The 20580-nt window shown below is 39.7% G+C and overlaps 1 protein-coding gene across 5 annotated transcripts in view; it reads left to right on the top strand.

The window, feature by feature from the left end:
• The window catches only part of ctnna2 (catenin (cadherin-associated protein), alpha 2), a 254867-nt gene that overhangs the window by 167345 nt on the left and 66942 nt on the right, over positions 1–20580 (top strand). For all 5 annotated transcript variants that reach the window (XM_076091888.1, XM_076091887.1, XM_076091891.1 and 2 more), the window contains 2 exons: positions 7283–7363; positions 18076–18228. In XM_076091888.1, the coding sequence (XP_075948003.1) occupies positions 7283–7363; positions 18076–18228 (234 nt within the window). The remainder of the gene's footprint in view (positions 1–7282; positions 7364–18075; positions 18229–20580) is intronic.

The following is a 20580-nucleotide window of genomic DNA, read 5'->3' on the forward strand; positions in this document are numbered from 1 at the left end:
GTGATTTCTCCCTCATGAAGTGAGAAAGTAGTATTGTTGCCGGTGTGAGTGTGAGTGGTTGTCTGTCTTCATGTGTTAGCCCTTTAATAAACTCACAACCTGTCCAGCCTGGCTGCACACCTAGTGTGAGCTGGGATAGGCTCCATCCCCCCCCCCCCCCCCCCCCCCCCCCCCCCCACCACCAATCCTGCACAAGTTAAGTGGGTATAGATGGTATTTAAAAGGAAAAAACTAAATTACCTCTGGTCTTTCCACAATATTCAGCTAGCTAACCTGTTTCAGTGTGCACACTTAGAAGCATCCCCTCGTGCTTTGTAAATGATGTTGCTGAGCTGTGATTTGCTTCAGCCTTGCATTGTGCCTGCACTGAATATATATTAGCTTCCCAGGGGGTTATAATGAGATTATGATATGGCAGCTATTTCTGTACTATGTTGCCCTGTCATCTCATTTAGAAAAACAAAAAAAATAACAATTCTAATCTGAACCACTCATCTGAAAGTATTTCATCCACCACAGGCATTGTAGCGTGTTTTCCTTTTCAGTATCCTGTAATCAAACTAGCTGATAGCCACCGCTGCACCTCTTTAAGTTCCACTTAATGAGAACAAGTCAAATTGGCCCATCTATGGCGCTACAGCAGAAGGAGCACAACTTATCCTAATAAGGATCTAGCTACCCATTATCTCCTGGTAACCCGACCAACATGTTACCACTATTATCAACTCCCACCCCTGGGCTCACACATGCACAAACACTTTCTCACCCTCTCGTTATCAGCGTGCCTTCCCCATTAAGCTGGCTGCAGACAGTGTAACCGCATTGGACAGTAATTGCACCTCTCCCTCCTGCGTAATTGAATTGACAATGAACCAGAATTGATGTCATTTAGCCGATTGATCTTGAAAGACCCCCCCCCCCCCCCCTCCCACACACACACACACACACACACACACCTGTCGTCTATTGTTCTTCCCTCTGATTCATTCCTTGGATTTGCCATGTTAGTGCCTATGAATTACCAGACCAATCCCACCCCCCTTCGGTTTTAGTGTTTCCCTGCTATTCTCATTTGTATTGCATTAGTTTCAAGGGAGGAACAGAGACATGGTGATAAAAAACAGAATTAATTTAAGATAGTTAGTGAATGCAGTTTTGTGAAGTCTGTACTTTCCACTGTTGCTAGAAATAAAAGCTTTGGAAATGCATTCACATAATGCTCACAAATAGCATAAAAAAACATAGACAACAATCTGGATTACAACATTAGTGAAGCATAAGGTAAAATGTATTGTTACCCAGCAGTGCTAAAAAAATATTGAACTACAAATGCATGATACACCTCTTTATTCAATGTCATTGAAATAATACTTAAATCTGGGGTCGGCAACATTGGAGAAGCTACTGAGAGGAAGCAAGATTTTGAAAATATCCAACTGAAAAACACAGCCCAGTGTTGCCAACTCTCTTCCAATCACAATATCCAGTAACACTAAACCACTGTTGTTTAATTTAGTCACTAAATAAAGCCAGAAATTCATCAAGTTGGCAAGACTGACGGCCCATCATTGAGGCCTCCATCAGAAGCCACTCCCCCAAAAATGTAATTTATCCAATCTTTCCAATTAAGAGGAGTAAAATGATTGGACAGGATTTTCTTGTGACAGCCATAGATACTTTTTTCATTTTTTTTTCCAAAGCATTTGATTTATTAATTGCTTTCAGGATGTGAGGATTTGAGCCCCAGCTCTTATTTTACAATCTAAATTAAAATGGAAAACCAACAAACCTGAAACCAAGTGCTGCAATTGTCTGAGCATTATTCAGCTTGCACAGACACTACTGTATGTCTTATTCCACCATTACAGGGTCAGAAATGCAGTGAAGCAAATTGTGCTGCAGTGCACCACTGAATTACACAACTTACTTTGGGGGGGCCTGAGAGAGCGAGCACACTCGGGGCCCTCAGCCGTTCCACCAGCATGCACTGTCCACCAACTGACTTCCGAGTGGGCATGAATAACTCCACTGCTACTGCCTCCATTACCCCACACGCTAGATGCATATTGCCAGGCAAACTCCTCTATCTTCCTCTCCCCAACTGCGAGTGAATGAGTGCACACTAGGGGGTAGAAAATAATGGATGGGGACCGTTGGGAACATTGTCTGCAAAACACCACAGGGACTTGTGTTTACCCGAAAAAAAATAACATGCGCATTCCATTATGTGGCAGTCAAAAGCTAAGCAATCAACTTTTCTATATGGTAGACAATTGAATCAGCAGCCCACTGTGTTGCCAAGCTTTTAACGGCTGTGAATTTGAGAGCTGAATTGCTCGCACATACAGGGCACACCTAGATGGGACTGGAGGAAAGTCAAATAGTTCCCCAGATAAACACCGTAGACAAATAAATACAATAATGTGACTCACTTTGTTTCTCACACAACCTTTCATGCACTCACATACACGCACATATCAAAGTCTTGACCGATCCGGCCTGAATATGACACATTGACTAACCTGTGATTCATTGTGGACTTCCATGTACATACCATTTGTGATGGGGGATTCATGCGTAGTGTTTTTAATTGAGTGTTGTATGTTTAGCAGTAAACTTAAAATGAGCAATACATTATTCATTGTGTTTTGAAGGAGTTTCGACATATCAAACCAGACGAGTATTTACAGTATAAGGGAAGTGTATTTTTAGTAATAGTAGCATCCTTGACTTACTGTAACTGTCAAAAGCACTGCTCTGCTCTTAAATATACAGCATTACACAAAGAGCTCTAGGTCATATATGAAATACAGCTCTGTTTTCAATAAGTGCTAAAAAAAAACAGGTTTCCCTTTAGACTGAAATCACTGTGCCGTTTTAATCTTCTTAACTCAGATTAAAGAGTTAAGAGTTTTGAGAAATTAAACAGCAGGGATTTCTAATTCCAGAAAATAAAAAAACACACCAGTTTAGTTTAGGAGTGTGTCTATCCATGATATGAATACTCCATCTCTCTATTATTGTTGTATTGTATTACATTCTGTATTATTGCCTTTTATGCACCTTTTACTTCTTTAATTATGTATACCTCAAATGGAAAGCACTTTGGGAGAACTCCCGTTGTTTTGAAATTTGCTATATTAATAAATTGACTTGACTTGAACAACGAAAGGAGTTGTTTATGTCATTGACAGCTTGGCCATTTTCTCGTTCTCTCAGTTGAATTAAGGTTCATGTTTATACATACAATCATGTGAATACTCTTGTCTTCAAAAAGGTTCAAGCTAAGCCCCTTTTTAGATTTGGCGGAGAGCATCTTTAATCCTATGCGTCCCTCTGGTGCTTTAATGACACATTAGGCTCGTTAAGCAGCACAATGACTAATGTTATCTCGTTCTCTGCTTTGGCATTGAATAGCTTTTCTGTGCATGTGCTGGTATGATTTTGTGGCAAATAATGAAGGGCAACTGAATGCTATCCTCATTTGCTCCCCTCACCCTGTCAATCAACAAGACATTGTGTTCATGTTTCACAATACAACTTCCAAATGTAATGAAACCACATGTACACAGTAGTCGGGTTAGGGTCAGGTGAGGTGTTCCTTTGTTGAATATGGGATTGAGTATCAAACATATTGTTCGCATTATGATAAACAGTTGTCTTCCTTTCAGTTTGGTGCATTGCTCCACAAAAAATGACTGCATTATGTGATTGCTATTCGAATAGGGGTTGACTAACTGTATGAGTGAGGAGACAAATGACTCATTCCTAATGTTTAACATCCTTATGAAAGACAACTTGTGCTATATGAGCCTTGGCCAAGGGCAAGCCTGCAATACATTAGCCAGTAAAGGAAATGATATCTGTTTTTATGGCTACGGGCTCTTTTTCATTGAGCTGCATTTTCACATCAGTGACCTTGCACGCATGTGATTTCCCCACAGCATGTACCCACAGTGTAAAGCATGCTCAGCTTGGAGTGTGACAAATCGAAAAATTAAGAAAATGCGAAAAGATTGCGGCTGTTTGTCCTCAAGTTGGCGTCTCCTTGAATGTCAAGTATTGTGTAAGACAAAAGAAGAGTAAGTGGGTTTGGACCTCACTTAATTCAATTCAATTTATTTTTGTATAGCCCAAAATCACAAATTACAAATTTGCCTCAGAGAGCTTTACAATATGTACACATTTGACATCCTCTTGTCCCGGAACCCTCACATCGGAACAGGAAACACTCCCCCAAAAAACCCCTTTAACGGGGAGAAAAGAGGAAGAAACCTTAGGGAGAGCAACAGAGGAGGGATCCCTCTCCCAGGATGGACAGAAGTGCAATAGATGTCATGTGTAGAACAGGATAAGATTGCTTAGCCTACGTCCTGAGCCAAATATAACCTCAAAGAAAGAGCTCAGGTAGTCGATATCACCATCTTATAGGAGAACTAATGTTGAAACAATAATGTTACAACCTGATAGTGACCAAGGCATTGAAAGTGACAATCAGTGTTAACCTTAAAAGGGTGAGTTATCGATGAGGTGGGCTTTGGGATTTGATGGGGTCTCATTTAGTTCTTTGTGACACATAGATATGAGGCACTCTGTTCCACTCAATTATCAAGAGGGCAGGACAATAGTGCAGCAGCACAGAGATAAGCAACCACATTGTGTGTGTCATTAAACAGGATAACAACTAAAGAGCCCCTCTACGTAAAGCCCTGTTGCACTGTGGTCAGTTTGTCTCATACAAATCCTCATTTGAGGATTCAACAGGCATGGATGAATCAGAATACATGTCACCAGTTTTGTGTTTTTTTTGCAAAGGCTGATGAGCATTTTGGTCGTTTCGCATTTATGTTACGCTGGGCAGAACGGTCAGATGGTTGCCTGGCAACGACGCAACTACATTTTTATGCTGCCAATGCTGTGACAGAAGATCACTGTGTCTTACAATCTGTTGATCATCCTGCTACTCATTTTTTTGTTTCTCTGCAAAAAGCCACAACATCCTTTAAAACAATTTAATTAGCACATTTGATTGTCAAATGAAGAACAACATTTGCACACAACATGAATGACATCAAGAAACGACCTCTTTTTAAAAAAAAAAGGATACATTCTATATTTATACATAGCTAAGGTTTCAAAGGAGAGATGAGCTACACCTTTTCATTTGTCAGTTGTCAATATAAAAGGTGACACACATGAATTATTGTTTATAGACCTTTAACTGTGGTGGTACTTGACTCAATGACCTGAGGGAGGGTTTATCAGCAAAGCCAGCTCTCCCAACTCGTCAAAATACTGATGACTGGTCAGTGCCCCTTGGCTATCCTTCATGTACGCACTAATGTTGGCAGAACTGGTTTCAGGTACGATGCACTTTTTAAATTAAATGAACTGAAAACTGCCCTCAAACTACAGTCTTACATTCCCCTTGGAGATTTTAAAGCTTCATTATCTGATGTTTTTTATGATTCTCTTAAATATATTTTATTCCTTTTTATATGTAATTGCATTCCGTCTGTTTTGCTAATTGTGTTCTTGTGAATTTTGTTTCTTGGAAAAAAATTGTTTAATCTCAATGAGCCTCATTAAATAAAGATTAAATAAATAAAAATGAACTCCAATGTTAACCCACCCATGTCATTATTAGACAATCAGAGCAACTGACATAGTATAAAGAGTGAGATAGTCCACACTGGACGGGCGGGTCAATCAAACACAGGACCTTTGTCCAGGAGAATGCTGTCCATGTCCCGTGCGAAAGGTAAACATTGACAATTTCTGACGATAGTCGTTAGAGTTGTTCGTCACATGAGACACCAAATCTCTAGTCACGTGACTCGTTGTTTCACTCCCCAGTCAAATGAATCGTTAGTCAGTCAAGTTAACATCAACCACGCTCTTTTCCTAAACCTTACCAAGTGGTTTTGTTGTCTAAACCTAAATTCTTGTGAAGACGGAAGTTTATTTTGCTATGCATGTAACAACTGGAAACTGACATGTTGTCTATGCCACGTCCAACGCTGACGCTAGAGGAGCTTCTAGAGTGTCATAGTTCGACGCTTAAGGCCACTGACCAAGCTTCAGTTCTTGACGAGTTTGGAGTGAGAGTGTGTCGGCATAACAGTAAATGTAGCACATTCTTCACTTCTCATATATACTGTAGTCTTTAGCTGTGTCACAATTCTCAGTTCTAATATCCCTGTTGTCCATTAATTTAGCTTTTACTGTTTATTACTTTACTGAGATGAAAGGGTTTGATCCCCACAAAACACAAACTAAATATATGATTTTAACATTTTGAGTTTTAGCATAGGAATGAGCAAACAACTGTCATCCCGCCATGTCAACTTGTTTCGTGTTTTGCAAATATCTGTTTAGTAAATTAGTGACAGAACTTTTGATTTATCTTGGTAAGTTAGCCCTTATTCATATACAGTACTTTCAGTACTGCACAACTATCCACTGCCTGAGACACGCATATCTCGAGAGGGATCAGAGTAGCGGATCGTTTATATGGGTCCTGGAGCAGAAATCGTTCAGTCCAAAACACTGACGGCATCTTTCTAACCTCCAGGCCAAGCTGCCATCCCAATTTAGGTGGTAAAAGTGGAAATGTAATAATTGGAGTAGTATTAATCTCTCCGCTCTTCCCCATGTTTTTTTGAGCAAAAACAGCAGAGCTTGTCAGTGTAAATGGGGCACCCAGGTGGCATAGTGGAAAGTGAAGCCTCTTCCTCGACCACGATTGGCTATATTTCTGTATGAAAGACAGCATGAGATCCTGTCCTAGTATTGGCGTTAGTGACTCCTACTGGTTAGATGGGATGAGTGGTAAAGGGAGAGATGGGGAATCTGGAAAAGCATGAAGCTCCGTGCTGCTCCTCCATTGGAACTCCCCCCTGTCAGGTGATGGAAAGCAGTTGGTGATTCTGTGTGTGTCAGGTGAAGCATGTGGTAGTCTACCCTCCTAAAGTCACCAGTAGGAGTTGGCAATGACAGGAAGTGCTGCACACTGGGGAATTGGCAGCAATTAAATTGATAGTTGCCAGAAAGGCTAGTTGCTAGGTAACATAGCAAACTGTTTGAGTTATGTTGTCACTGACTGGTCTAATTGTGGAACACTTGTAATGTACACTCATGTTCTGTGACAAAGTGTATTTCATCTTCACTTCAACAAGGAAATTTACTCTGGAGTATGCGGTGCAATGTTGGGCACCAAGATAAGATTGCAATTGCATGTACTATAGCTGTGCTAACGTGGTATTTCTGTTTCCTTTTGCAGACTGGCAGGAAAGAGAAAGGTGACCCGTTGAACTCAGCCATTGATAAGATGACCAAAAAGACCAGGGACCTGCGCAGACAGGTGAGTGCATGTTTCAGCCTACATCTTAATCTCCCTTTGAAACACTGTATCTACCTTATCTGAAATGATGTCCCTTCAAAGGTTATGGCTGATGGTATTCCATTCTATTTTCTTTTTTTTGTGTTATCAAATGTTATGTAAAGACCAAAACCAACTGTGTTTTTGTCCATCCCTCAACACTGTATTTGACTCAGCTATTTAACTATATATATATATATATATATATATATATAGAATGTTTCTCAAACAGGAGTAAGTACTGTTGTTGGGGACTATTTTCATCAGCAGATCCTGTGCTCCAATGGATATTTAGAGCAGGAGGAAAGTATCAAATAAAGGCTACAGTGCCCACTTTCATCTTATTTAGGAAACATGTCCCGCAGTGGAATATTATCACTGACTGATGTGTTTTTTTGCACAATAATTACAAGACGATATATTTTTGTATAGCAACAAAATAGCATATCACCAAACGTATTCTTGAATGACCTCAGAGTCACTGCTCACAATGTCACAATCGGTTTACATACTGTAGACAGACATCAATGCAACATTTACACACAGGACCACAGCATGTACTCCACCGAGCCTCAATGCTGCCCAAGCTTGATATTCAAATTCTTATGCAGGGTCACAGGAGTTTAGTGGGACTGTGCTTGAAGTGTTTCTGGACTGGTCACCAGTAGGGTTAACAAACAGACGAACACACATGACTACTGCAAGAAATTCCTTCAGAGCATGCAAGGGGAAGGCAAGCATTAAGGAATCATACAACCTCCAAACAGACAGGAGCAGTACTAAGACTCATAATCAGAACATTTTTGCTGGGAGACATCCATTTGAATTGTTAATATCCAGTAAGACCACGTAAAAGAACACTGCTTAAACAGCTTTTGCCTTTTTATATACACTTTGAACCGTATTACAAGCTTCCTTTTTATTTGTAGGAAGCTAGACATGGTGAATTAAGTAATCTGTGCAAAAATGTTAGTGAACAATCAAATGTATATCAGGAATTCAGTGATATTGATCCCTGCTCCACTTTTGACTCTCAAACTCAGAAGTGTTGCATCAGGAAGCTTCAGTGAAATGACCTTCTAAATGACTCTCCAATGGGGATGAATAAGTAGATGATTCATGCTGTTGTATGAGCTCAAAAGCGACATTGATTTATTTTTCATTGTCACCGAGTGACAAGTTTAAATATGGCTTTAATATGGCTTTCACTTGTTGGATGTTGCAAGGTATGGAAAAAAAAAATGACGAAAGCATGCTTGAAAAAAAGACACTTAATGAGCAAACATGAGTGTCTGTTGATGTAATACAATCAGTTAAGCATGCTTCTGAACAACTCTTTCAATTCCAATTAATTCAAACTCATATTATCATGACATGTGGCACACATCTTTTAGTAAGTATTTGAGTAGGCATCTTGCCCCAAAAAAAAACGCAAACCCATTCATAAACCATCAGGACATCACTTGTGGTCCCTGAATGCAGTTTCACTCCCAAACCACGCTTTCCTGTGATACAGTGTAGATTTGTTATTTTTCCTAGAGAGGCACTCGAAAGCAACTACCTGTACAGAGTAGCTGCGGTTGTGTCCTCTCTGACCTCTTAAGACCAACCATCATTCCAGATGGGAAGCTACACTGTGCCTCACCCTCCCCTTCGGGCATTTGGTGGTGCAGCCTGACAGGCTGGCAGGCGGTACTCACTCTGACAGGATGTTCTATTGACTCAGAGTTTGGCTTGACAGAATGGGCGTTCTATTTGAGCTTTGAGTTTAGATGGGAGGGCAAACTTGCTGCACACATGCAGACATTAAATAGAGCTGTGATACTGTAATTATGAGTTTAGCAAGGCAGTGGCGCCGTGTAGAGACACAAGACCTTCCTTCAGGGGAGGAGCACTATTGTGTGTTTGAGCATTTCAGTCTTCACCGTCTCCATAGTGAAAAAGGAGGGATCAAATATTAGAGCAGACAAGCACAAGTGACAGCGTTTGTGAAATGGGAGCAGGTGAGACCGAACAAGCCTTGTGACAACACCGCCAGAGAAATGCAGCATTGTTTTTTCTTTCACGCCGTTGTGTTTACAAGACATGCTACGCTGTCTTTTATCCAGGGAAAATGCAGTAGATGTCAAGCATGCCGTTCCCACCCCCATTGTGTTTTAGTTATAAATGTAAATTTTAGCAACATGGAGACAATGCAGGGGGAGCATAATCATGCATACATACAAATATTAAATGAATGTTTGATTACCAGCATGTCAAGTAGATTTGTCATTCAAACAGACAAGATAACTGAAGGATGTGCAAGGAAATGTCCTGCCTCCATCCACAATTACATGGTTGCTTCTTTATTTGTAATTGCTGACAAGAGGAACTGACCCCCAGGCTCCTTAAAGGCTTGACCATGCATCTACAAACATCTACACTGTCTGCCTAAAACTAAACTCTCTTTTGTTCACCTGGCAACATTACATCAAGACAAAAAGCTCTGGTGTGTCTTGCGTTAGCAGCGCGTGATGGCTGCCTCACTGAACTGCTGAATCGCTCGCAATCTCTCTCACAATCTCGCAGCCCTGCTGCTGCTGCCAGACATTATTTCTACACAGTGTTTACCTTACATAATAGTCGGAATGTTTTATTTCATTTAATTATAAATGTAAATGACTGCTCTAACCGTTTAACACGGGCGCCTGTCATGGGCAGCCCACTGCTCCCTGATACAGGGATGTGTCAAATGCAGAGACAAATTTCCCCCTTAAATATAGTATAATAATAAAAAAATAAAAATGAAAAGCAAGAAGTTCCATGATGCACAGATAGTGTTCAAGCAGGCAGTGTGGCCCGGGCGTAAGTCAGCGCCCCTTAAGCCTTACCAGCCTCTCAGCAGCAGGTGACCCTCTGCTTTACTGCTGTACATCTGGAGTCTGCGGCAGTGGGGCTTCTCTCATAATGACCCTCTGGTCCAGGCTGTGGTAATGATGGCAGCAGTGATCATCTCCTAATGAATTCAGAGGTGAACTCAGTAAAGTGCAGATCTCTGCACGTGTGTCTGCAATGACCACTGCTGTATTGTGTGATTGTATGAAAACAACCCACAATTGGATAAACCCCCTGTCTAGACACCAATGGGCTGTAAGGCATTGTAAAACACTTTGATCTACAGGCATCACATACAACTTTACAGCACCTTACAGCTACATCCTACCAGTGTCACCAAGTGCTATGAGTGCATACAGCTGGATATCTTCTTCATTACAAAGAAAATAGACATTGTCTTTGTGAGTAATGTACAAGAGAGAACATTTGGGAAGCAATTAGGAACCTAAATCTGATACTTCTGGCACGCCAAAAGTAACAGAAGAAGCCTGTTATATATATATATATATATATATATATATATATATATATACCTGTTATAGCATCATTTTTCAAATGTCATGGTCAGATATAAACAGCGTAGGACTGTGTCAGAAAATGAAACCAGCAGCTAAATTGTAGTGACACCAAGTAACTTCAGAACAGAGCACTCACCTCAATTGCAGTATGCTAATCAACTGAAGAGTGTAACATTTCCTTTTGCTGAGATTTTTGAACTTTATATAACTATCATACATATATATATATATAGATATATATATATATCTATATATATAACAATTATATAATTATCGTTCACATTAATAAGCAGCCAACATGTAATTTGTTTGGCTTCTTGAATTTTAATAAATGATGAAGTGTTTAAAACTTCTGATTAACTAATGTTTATTTAGTGATAGTAAAGTTAATCTATTGCTCTCATGGATTCATGCCTGCATAGCTTGAGTGCCATTTCAATTCGTACTGTAATTGATGCGACTCAGCACAGTAGAAGTGGTGTCGGTATAGAGGTCCGGGAGGTGAATGGAAATTTAGCGACTTCGACTTTCATGCAGGAGTTCACCTACAGTCACAGAAGTGTTGCCTTTTCCAATCTTGCCTAACCTGTTAACTTAATCTAGGCTTATTTTCAATTACCATGATCTTCCTATCACCATGCGCAGAAAACTAGAATGGAAAAAGAAAAAGGGGGGGGGGGGGGGGGTAAATCTAGGGTTTCACAGACTTGCTCAATACTGACTGTCTTGTCTGGTGGTAGATTTGTGCGATGTCATACTTTATTATCAACGTTTAACTCAAACAGGAATATTTATCTATATGTTTGGTACAGTGTTGTGCTGACTAGTGCAGGCATTAAAGGTCAACATTTTAACTTTATAATCCTAAAGTCCTACACCTTGAATCTACAGTATTTACTCAAATCAATCTTGCACAAATACCAATCCTGACAAAATTCATATTACCCTGACCTGCTGTCCTTAAACGACTCACATGCTGGTGAAGAGCCCCCGAACTGCACAGCGTTAAGTATTCTTACCCTCGTTTGTTAAGCATTAACATAACCATTTGTCAGTGTGCCTAGATGACTGGTTGAGCCCATAAAGCCCCACTACAGACAAAGCTCAGGCGCCCATAGAACTGGGGTTATAATGCCTGGTCATTGTTTCCCACATGGTTTAAAGCAAATTCAAATTCTCAACACAATTCACAACTAAAGTTCAACCAAAGATCAAATGAGCTTTGACCTTGTTTTCTCATAAGAAACTTGACTTGCCAGATGAGGTGCCCAAACAGATCACAGGAATAGAATGTCAAGGCAAGCTAACGTATGATTCTGTAGCTCAGAAATGTCGCCCTCCAACCCAAGCAATCCAAATTTGAAGCTGTTCATGTTAGTTACAATATCAGGAATGTTTTCTGAAATCCTTTATGCATTTACTTCCCTGTTTCATCACAAAAACACCAATAATATTTTGCCTCTTTGAGATAAGCAAAATCATGTTTTATTTTGTAACAAATCCTACATCTGGTCCTGGAATCAAACCAGATTGTGCTTTCTCCCTTGCTTTAGTCTGTTTTTAAGCATTATCCACTCTTTAAGCATTATCACACAGTCATCGCGTCTAAATTAATGTTCTAAGGCCCTGCTTACTTAATGCAAAAGTAGGCTCCTTATTTCACTTCAGAGAAGCTGCCTCTTATGTATTGCAGCTTGTGCATCTGTAATCAGACTATCCTGAAAGTCGAATAGCGGCACAGGTGTAGACATTATTTTTGCTTTTAAAACCGTGTCTGCAGTTAACAGTGCAAGTGCAACCAAAAAAGAACACTTTGAGAATTGTACTTGACAGCAGAAAAAAATACAAATACAAAAAACAGCATCATTCTGAAGATTTAAATGTCTTTCCTTGCTTTAATTAGCATTCACAAGCTAACCAACCCTACAAAGTGGTTGGAGATGAGCCATGTGTTCTACCCCCTGTCATCCTGTCTGTAATGAATGCATCTGTCAAGTCATCTCTCTGGGCTGTATTTTGACTGACGGCTGATTGCAGGATTCCCTGTAGCAAAACTGCCTCACAGTTGTTTTTCTTTCTTTCTCTCCTGCTCTTTCTGCTTTGGGATGTTGAAAGCATTTCCATTGCTGCCATTAGTTTGTTGATTAGTACAGCTGTTTTTAATTGTTGAGGGTGATCATGTTAAGGAGGAACAGCTGCCATGAAACTTATCAGCTGTAACTGTTTGTTCAGACTAACAGTTTTTATATGTGAATCCTTTGGATCTGTTACTGCAAATGTCATTAGCTATATTATTGCCTGTTATCACTGGCACTGGAAAATACACAGCCATTTCTGGAGCAAGCACATGTTGATAGACTAATAACAAAAAAAAGAAATATATATATATATATTTATATATCAAAGAATTTTGACTGAAGGAAACTTTCATCAAAATATTAACAATTGTTCAGTTGTTGAATTGAACAATTGAACAAACTCCTGAACTGCCTTCAGGAGTTCCCTGTAGCTCTATGGAGCGCTCAGCTCATAGTTTAGGGAACTTTGCTATTATGGTTCAATTTACCGCTCACATCAGCAACTATTCCAGATGCAGCAGATAGCTAATATACAATGAGTATGCTATTTTCCCTCAGTAGTTAGAAACAAAAAACAGCTTTAAGCTAAGTAGAGTGAGTATTGGCTTTACATTCTCAGGTAGCCAGACATGACTCCAAATGAATGCTAATGTTGCTCTGTATCTACTTGTTGTGTAAATAAGCAACTGTTTGCGAACAATTTTGCTATACAAACTTTATACGGTGATTGTTTTGACAGTGTAAAATACTGCTAAAGCATCCAAAAAAATCATTCATTGATACATGTTCAGACATAACTTAATCACAAACTCTGCAATACTCACAAATATTATAAACATTATAATAAAATGATTGAGGCCGGTAAGGGGCCCAGCTTGCTGAACCAAAACTGCATCACCACAGACTCTTTCTCATACAACCCTATTGCTACACACTGTCTGTATGGGTAGATTTTGCAAAACCCCAGATTTTATTCAATGACCACATTTGATTTTGTCATCAATTCCCAGCTAATTTTGCTTTGCCAAGCTCAAGTTTCACAAAGCCACTAAATGATACACACATTAACAGTTCCAGATGTGTATAGTATTTTATAATTATTCAGTAGTTAACGGTTAGTGGGGCCTCCTGGAATTTCTTTTAACTCAGGATGTGTTCCATGACAGAAAAAAAAGGTTGGGAATCACTTTCCTAAAGGCTTAGTCTCTCAGTAAGAATAAAGCAGCCCTGGAGGTTGAGAAGTGTCTCATTGATATATCAGTGAAAGCTCTGCTACCTCTGATGGTGTTAAACAGTCAGATAATCCCTGCTTTATGTCCTGGAGTAAACATGGCTGCCAGGGGGGCTTTGCCTGCCACCACAAACACTGATTTGGTCAGTCCATGTTCTTACATGTGATTGTGGTCAGTGGAATTGTTCAATAAGTTACTTACTAAGGTTACTTACAATTTTCTACTACTCGAAAAGTAAATATTTCAATAAGATTATCGGAATCCCATCATTATAAAAATAAAAAAAACCTTCAGTAGATGCAGGTGATCAACAGTCAGCATGACATATTTAATATCTGCCAGCGCTAGTTCTCCTTAAACACTTCAGAGTCAAATTACCATTTTTTCACCCCTTCCTTGTCTCTAAAGAGTCCTCTGGCCAGTGTTCTATTTTGCAGGACACATTCAATCGAGGCTCTGCGATGAGCTATCTAATGTGTTTGTCCTGAGACTGTTGATCAGTCACTCCCTCTTCCCCCTTTCATTTCTCCACTCTCCTCTTACTAATCATCTTCCCATGCTCCCTGATAGATATCATATATGAGAGCTATTACTTAATTTTTGATTTGCTCGGGCTGTTTCACCTCAGCCGTGACTCTTGCCGTTTATGCTGTGATTGCTCTTGACATTTTAAAAAGAAACTTTCCTGTTGCTGACCCCAAGGTACCCACCACTATGTGCTCTGAATCACAAGTGAAACAAGTGCAACTGTAAACATTCAGGAACCCAGCATAGTGTTTCCAGTCTTTACATGTGCTAAGACTCTATTGAACTGTAAACAAGACCAGTCTTAATGCATGTGTGTACTCATGATAATTGCAGTCTTTTGAACCTAATATTGTGTATTTGTTTTTGAGTCACACACTGATCATAGGGGATGTTACAGTGGATGGGGGGATGGGACAGTTTCCCTCATGCATCTGTTTTTGTGACTGGGCAGGTGTCTAATCCCACAAAATGAAAACGTTCTCCCCATTAAAAAGCAAATGCGTCAAATGAATGCTAATCTCACCTGTGAAGATCACACAGTCCTCCCACTTATCAGTAAGCAACACAGATGCCTGCCAAGTTGTGTTATGCATATGCATCATCTTTATTATTTCACAGAGCTTCTTGTTAGCCACTGCAGTGTCAGGTGGTAGTGGCTGTTGTTAATGTTAGCTATTCCCCCTCTTTGGAACTCAACTACATCTTTATTCAATCATGCATTCATTCATTCACTCACAAATAGCCTACCTCCTATTGGCTAATTGACACCAGGTTCGTTCAAATCCCTCTACAATACTGCTAAACATTTAGGATGCAATGTAACATTACTGATCTCACCGTATGGCACAAGTGTGCAGACAAATTATTCAGACATCTGAACATGTTGAAGCCGGAAAGAGCTTTCCACAAATTGTTGACATTTATGGAAAAATAAAATGTATGGCAACAAATTAATCCCAGGATACAATACGAACATCTATAGCAATGAATATTCAATATTGTTACGTAAAACAAAAAACCTGATTCTTTCGGAGCTTGAATCCATTGTGGCACTGTGTGACTGGGGAGAAAAATAGCTGCCCCACTAAAGTATAATGAGCAGAGCCTTCGCTATCCATTGGAATTCCAGGTCTATTTCCTTTAAGTGTTCGTGAAATGCCGAGGGAGTGTTAGAAAAGAGACAGTGGGGGTGGAGCATGGAGGGAGGTGAGATCTGAAAGATTGAAGACGGATTTCTGTGGGAGTGGTGTGTGAGCATTAGAATGCTGATGGTGCAGGATAGACTCTGACTTGGGAAATCACTCGTCTGCATCATTTCACCACTCAAACCAACCGTCAGAATCAGTTTCACTATTGGGCTATAAGTATCCTGAGGCCTACTACTCTTTTACACTCATCCTATGCATAATATAAGCCCTTGTATGTGCCATCTACTCGTGATGTCTCCTTAGAAACAACAATACCATCTTCTACCCTGTAGATGTTCAAAATAGAGTTTTTTTTAAATATTTTAAACTTCACACTCTTCACACCCTTTAAAAACCGATCCGAAACCGAAAAAAGATCAGGATACATTGAACAAAGAGGAGATAATTGTATGACTCTTTTGGCTTTCATGTGTCAACTGCATCTTTATCCTAAGTATGATTTAGTATGAGTCTGACACTTTCTATCAATTAATTATGAATATGAATGCCATCCTTTACTGTTTAAATGTATGCGGCCTGATAGGATAAGCCTTCCATTGGCCAGTCACTGTATTCTGGTTCTTTCTCTTCTTGCCTCTGGTCAACTATTTTTTGATTTGTCATACATACTATAGTCAAAGTCTCCATCACCGTGGGCCTTACGGGGTTATTCGATGGTAATACATTTTCCACACGCAAAATGTAGCTCAACAACATCCCTTCCATTCCACTCCATTACTTTATTTACTACAGTGCGAACATTGGTGAAGTAACCACAGTTAAGGCCTGCAAACAACCCAGATCTTGTTTCCACCCTCCGCAAAATGATAGTGTGTTCTTTCACACCTTTATCCAGTGCTGCAACAGCACCAACGTAGTGTGAAGATGGTTCTGGCGATGCAAGATTTTTATCTTCTCTGATTCCCTGCCCTTCCCACCAGGTGACAGGATAGCAAGGTTACTCACTTGCACTGATGCAATGTCTGTTCTCTGTGACAAAGATGCAATATTCACAATTCGAAAAATGTCAAATGTATCAGTCTCTGAGAAAAGCCTGACGTTTTGGTCTTGCATTGAATCTCAGTACATATCTCATGACATCGGTGATCCAGGATTAGAGAGTTATGGATACAGGAGTGCTTACTGAGAGTGTGGGCTTCAGGTTGTTTACAGCATTTGCAGACCTGTCATGTCCACTAGACTGGCCAAATCTATTCTCTTTCCAGAGGCAATAGTGATGGATTATCTGCCCTTAGAAAGGAAAGAGTTCCCTATTGTTCTCCTCAACTCTGTGAACTGGCAATTACGTTTGTAATTGCCGCAGGTTATTTAAGTGCAATTGACAGACTTGCATATGAATTCTTTGTTCGTTACATTCATTTTCCCTTGTCAGTCACAACTATTAGCCTTCTCTACCATCTCCCTTTCTGCTTAAGCATTTTTAATTCAGAAATATGGTCGCAGTGTTTGCTTTGCATCTAATTATAGAAGATGGCTTGAAAAGTCAAACAAATTTCTGTCATCCATGTTTGATTAACATTAAACACGTTTCACTTTAATGCCATCATTTGAATGTTTGGAGAAGTGATAACTGAGCTGGGCGTAAGAGATTTGTGTGTGGTGTGCAAACAATTCATCCTTTCTTTAGTTTGTATAGACCTTGATTGTGTAACTGAACTAAAGTAACACAGCATTTTTGTAGTGACGAGAATTGGAACAAATTCATTAATGATGGAAGATTTCAGACTCTAAGTCGTCTCATAACAAATGAATGGCGATGATACATTTGCGGGATTGCACCTTTTGTCCCTATAGTTTATTCCTGTCTGTCTTAGTACTGGTCTCATATGACTAACTCCTTCTTTGTGTAAGATAAAGGACTTGTCTGTTCTGCTTACTATACTGTTCCCTCTGGCATCTCATCAGATATCCCAGTGAGGGCCACCAGGGTCCATTTACTGTCTTATAAAACAGCTAGTCCCCTGCCAGTTTGGTTCAAAACGATTCCATAAACAAAGATATAAGTCGCAAACTCTGCCCTAGTAAAAGGCGTTATGAGAAAAATGACGCCTTACAAGCAATTTACACTCCTGTCCGTTGAGAGTTCTGCTGCTCTGGTTCACTCTCCCTTCTTCTGTCCTTTCACCCCATGTGACTACATCATATTCATCACAAAGCTAATGATATGTGATCATTGCCAAATGTAATACAGGGAAGTTATCTGCAATAATATTAATTGTGTGACCTCTTCCCCATCTTTCTCCTTCTGTATTCTAGTTGAGAAAGGCGGTGATGGACCACATCTCAGACTCTTTCCTGGAGACCAACGTCCCTCTGTTGGTGCTCATTGAAGCGGCTAAGAGTGGAAATGAGAAGGAGGTCAAGGAGTACGCCCAGGTGTTCCGTGAACATGCTAACAAGCTGGTGGAGGTCAGTCATGAATTATTCAGTGGGGCACATGCATATACCCACACATATATTTATACAGTATATACAGTTGAGAATGTAAAGAGTTATGTGCATGTTGTGTGTAAATATATGAGCAATGCAGGTCAGATTACCATAATGGTGCCTTACGATTTAAACCAGCGCTTTATTCTAAGAAATACAAACCTTCCTCATTAGGTAAGAAGAGAGATAACGCAGCCTGTACTGCATGTCCAAAGCCCAGATGTAAATATTAGAAATTGTACACACACACACACATACACACACACACGTTCTTCTTCTAGACTTCTGCACTCATCTTGTATGGACATTCTTGCTTTCACTGATTTAATGCCATACAGCTTTTGTCCCAGACAGTGAGGAAAATGTCATTAAATTATTTGCAATAAGGTAACTTAGCAGAATGGAGGTACATCTTCTTAATTGCTTGTACAGACATTTGTGGCAGAAATCAAACTGCAAACCACAACTTGAAGCTTCAACCATCATATACTTTTACTTTAATTTTAGTAATAGAATACTCGTCGTGCAGCTTTGCATGCAGAGCTCAGCCGCTTTGAGTACTGTTGCTGCTTGCGGCTGCAAAATATACCTGTGTGTGTCTGTTTCATTATGGTGATGGAAATAGCCAATGACAGCTCAATCTTACGAATCTAATTGAGACAGTCTTGAAATGTTTACGTTGTTGTTTGAATTAACCATTTTAACTAATGTTTTGGTGCACCTGAGGTGCACCTGATTACATATTGAGAATTTCTTCTCAAATTGTAAAAAGCGTGTGCTCCTCTTTATGTAACCACTCTATCTGATTATGTCTCCATGTTTTTCTTCACATTGCTCAAAAACTGAACCCGGCATTAAATGAAGCCAATGTGGAAGTGGCTTAAACCTGCATGCTTTCTAAGCAATGGGTGACTTTGTGGTGGATCTTCTTCTTTTATACATTCTATGGGTGGTTGGGAGGAACATCCTGGCAGATCCAGTAATGTTTTGTTGTTGGAGAAGTCCTGTGATAGATTCCTATGTCCTTCACTGGGTGTTGCCTTTTGTTCTCGTGGCCCTTTTCAAAGCAGCCTTTAGAAAGCTTTATGTGGGCCTCTCTTTGCATACTGTCACTTAAAACAGCACTGCTGCTTCCTTTGACATCAGCTAGAGAGTGAGTGATTTGTGTGCCCTTTTGGTCTGCCCAAGCTGTTTACTGATGAGGGAGGATCTGCTTGATGCTACACTCAAAATCTGTCCTTTGCATCGACAATGTTAAAACTTTCTTTAGTCCAAGGACGTGTTAGGCAAATACATTCTATGTTTCTGACAAAAGAAGTAGATGTTCGCATTACTTTTTACATTACTTTTTTTTTTAAAGAATTGGGCAACAGTTAGGTACACAACTGTTGATTGTACGCCAGAGCGTAAGCCCCGGTCCAGAGACTAATGTGAGAAATATGAAAATATTAATGATGAGTTAGAGTAGAAGAAATAAAAGTATCAATATTGTATAGATTATGAATTAAATAATACTACTATACTGGTTAAAATGACAAATGTTGCTGGCAGTAGGTCACATCAGCTGTAGAATGTAAACCTAAATTCCAGTTGTGACTTGCTGGCCAGTTTGTGTGCTTTCTGTTGAACAGTGTCTGTACTTTGAGTGTTGTTGTAGTCCCCAGAACATCAACAGATAGATACATCATCCATCTAGCAGATTGTGTGGTATTTTAGTCATTGCATTTAAATATTTTAGAAGGTAAGGTTTAAGGGGTATCTGTCATATACAAAAATGTTGCATGAATAGCGACCTTTTCCGAAAGTATTGCTGGTTCTGTGTTGCGTCAATTATGCGTTCAGTGCGTTTAGGCATAAAGTGTAAGTATAAATGATCTACCGACTGCAATACAATTGATGTGGCAATAATTAGAATGTCATTTTGGTATTGCAAAACCAGACATGTCACACATTAATAATTCAATTATTTTAATAAAAACAAAAGTAAAGGACCTTCTGGAATTACTCTGACTAGAGAGTCCATTGATTCACAAAGGAGGTATTTAATGTGATGTTTGCATGTCAAATGCAGTTTTGATTCATGCAAATTTAGCAGTATTGTTGAGAGAAAACTCATAAAGAACTGAAGTATTCATTGCAGACGAGATTTCACCAGGTGTTATGTGCAGCACTATTTTGCATCTTTGTACTAAAAACATATGACAACTCCAGAAAAAAAACGTCCATCCCTCCCGCTGACATTCATACTATGTTTCCTCATCACTGTTCCAGTATAATCCAAAGAATGTGTATGGCATACTACATTTTTGAAAATAGGGAGCACAAGCTATA

This window comes from Anarhichas minor, unplaced genomic scaffold (genome assembly GCF_050575085.1).
Source record: "Anarhichas minor isolate MPS153535 unplaced genomic scaffold, ASM5057508v1 ptg000014l, whole genome shotgun sequence".
Classification (NCBI taxonomy): Eukaryota; Metazoa; Chordata; class Actinopteri; order Perciformes; family Anarhichadidae; genus Anarhichas; species Anarhichas minor.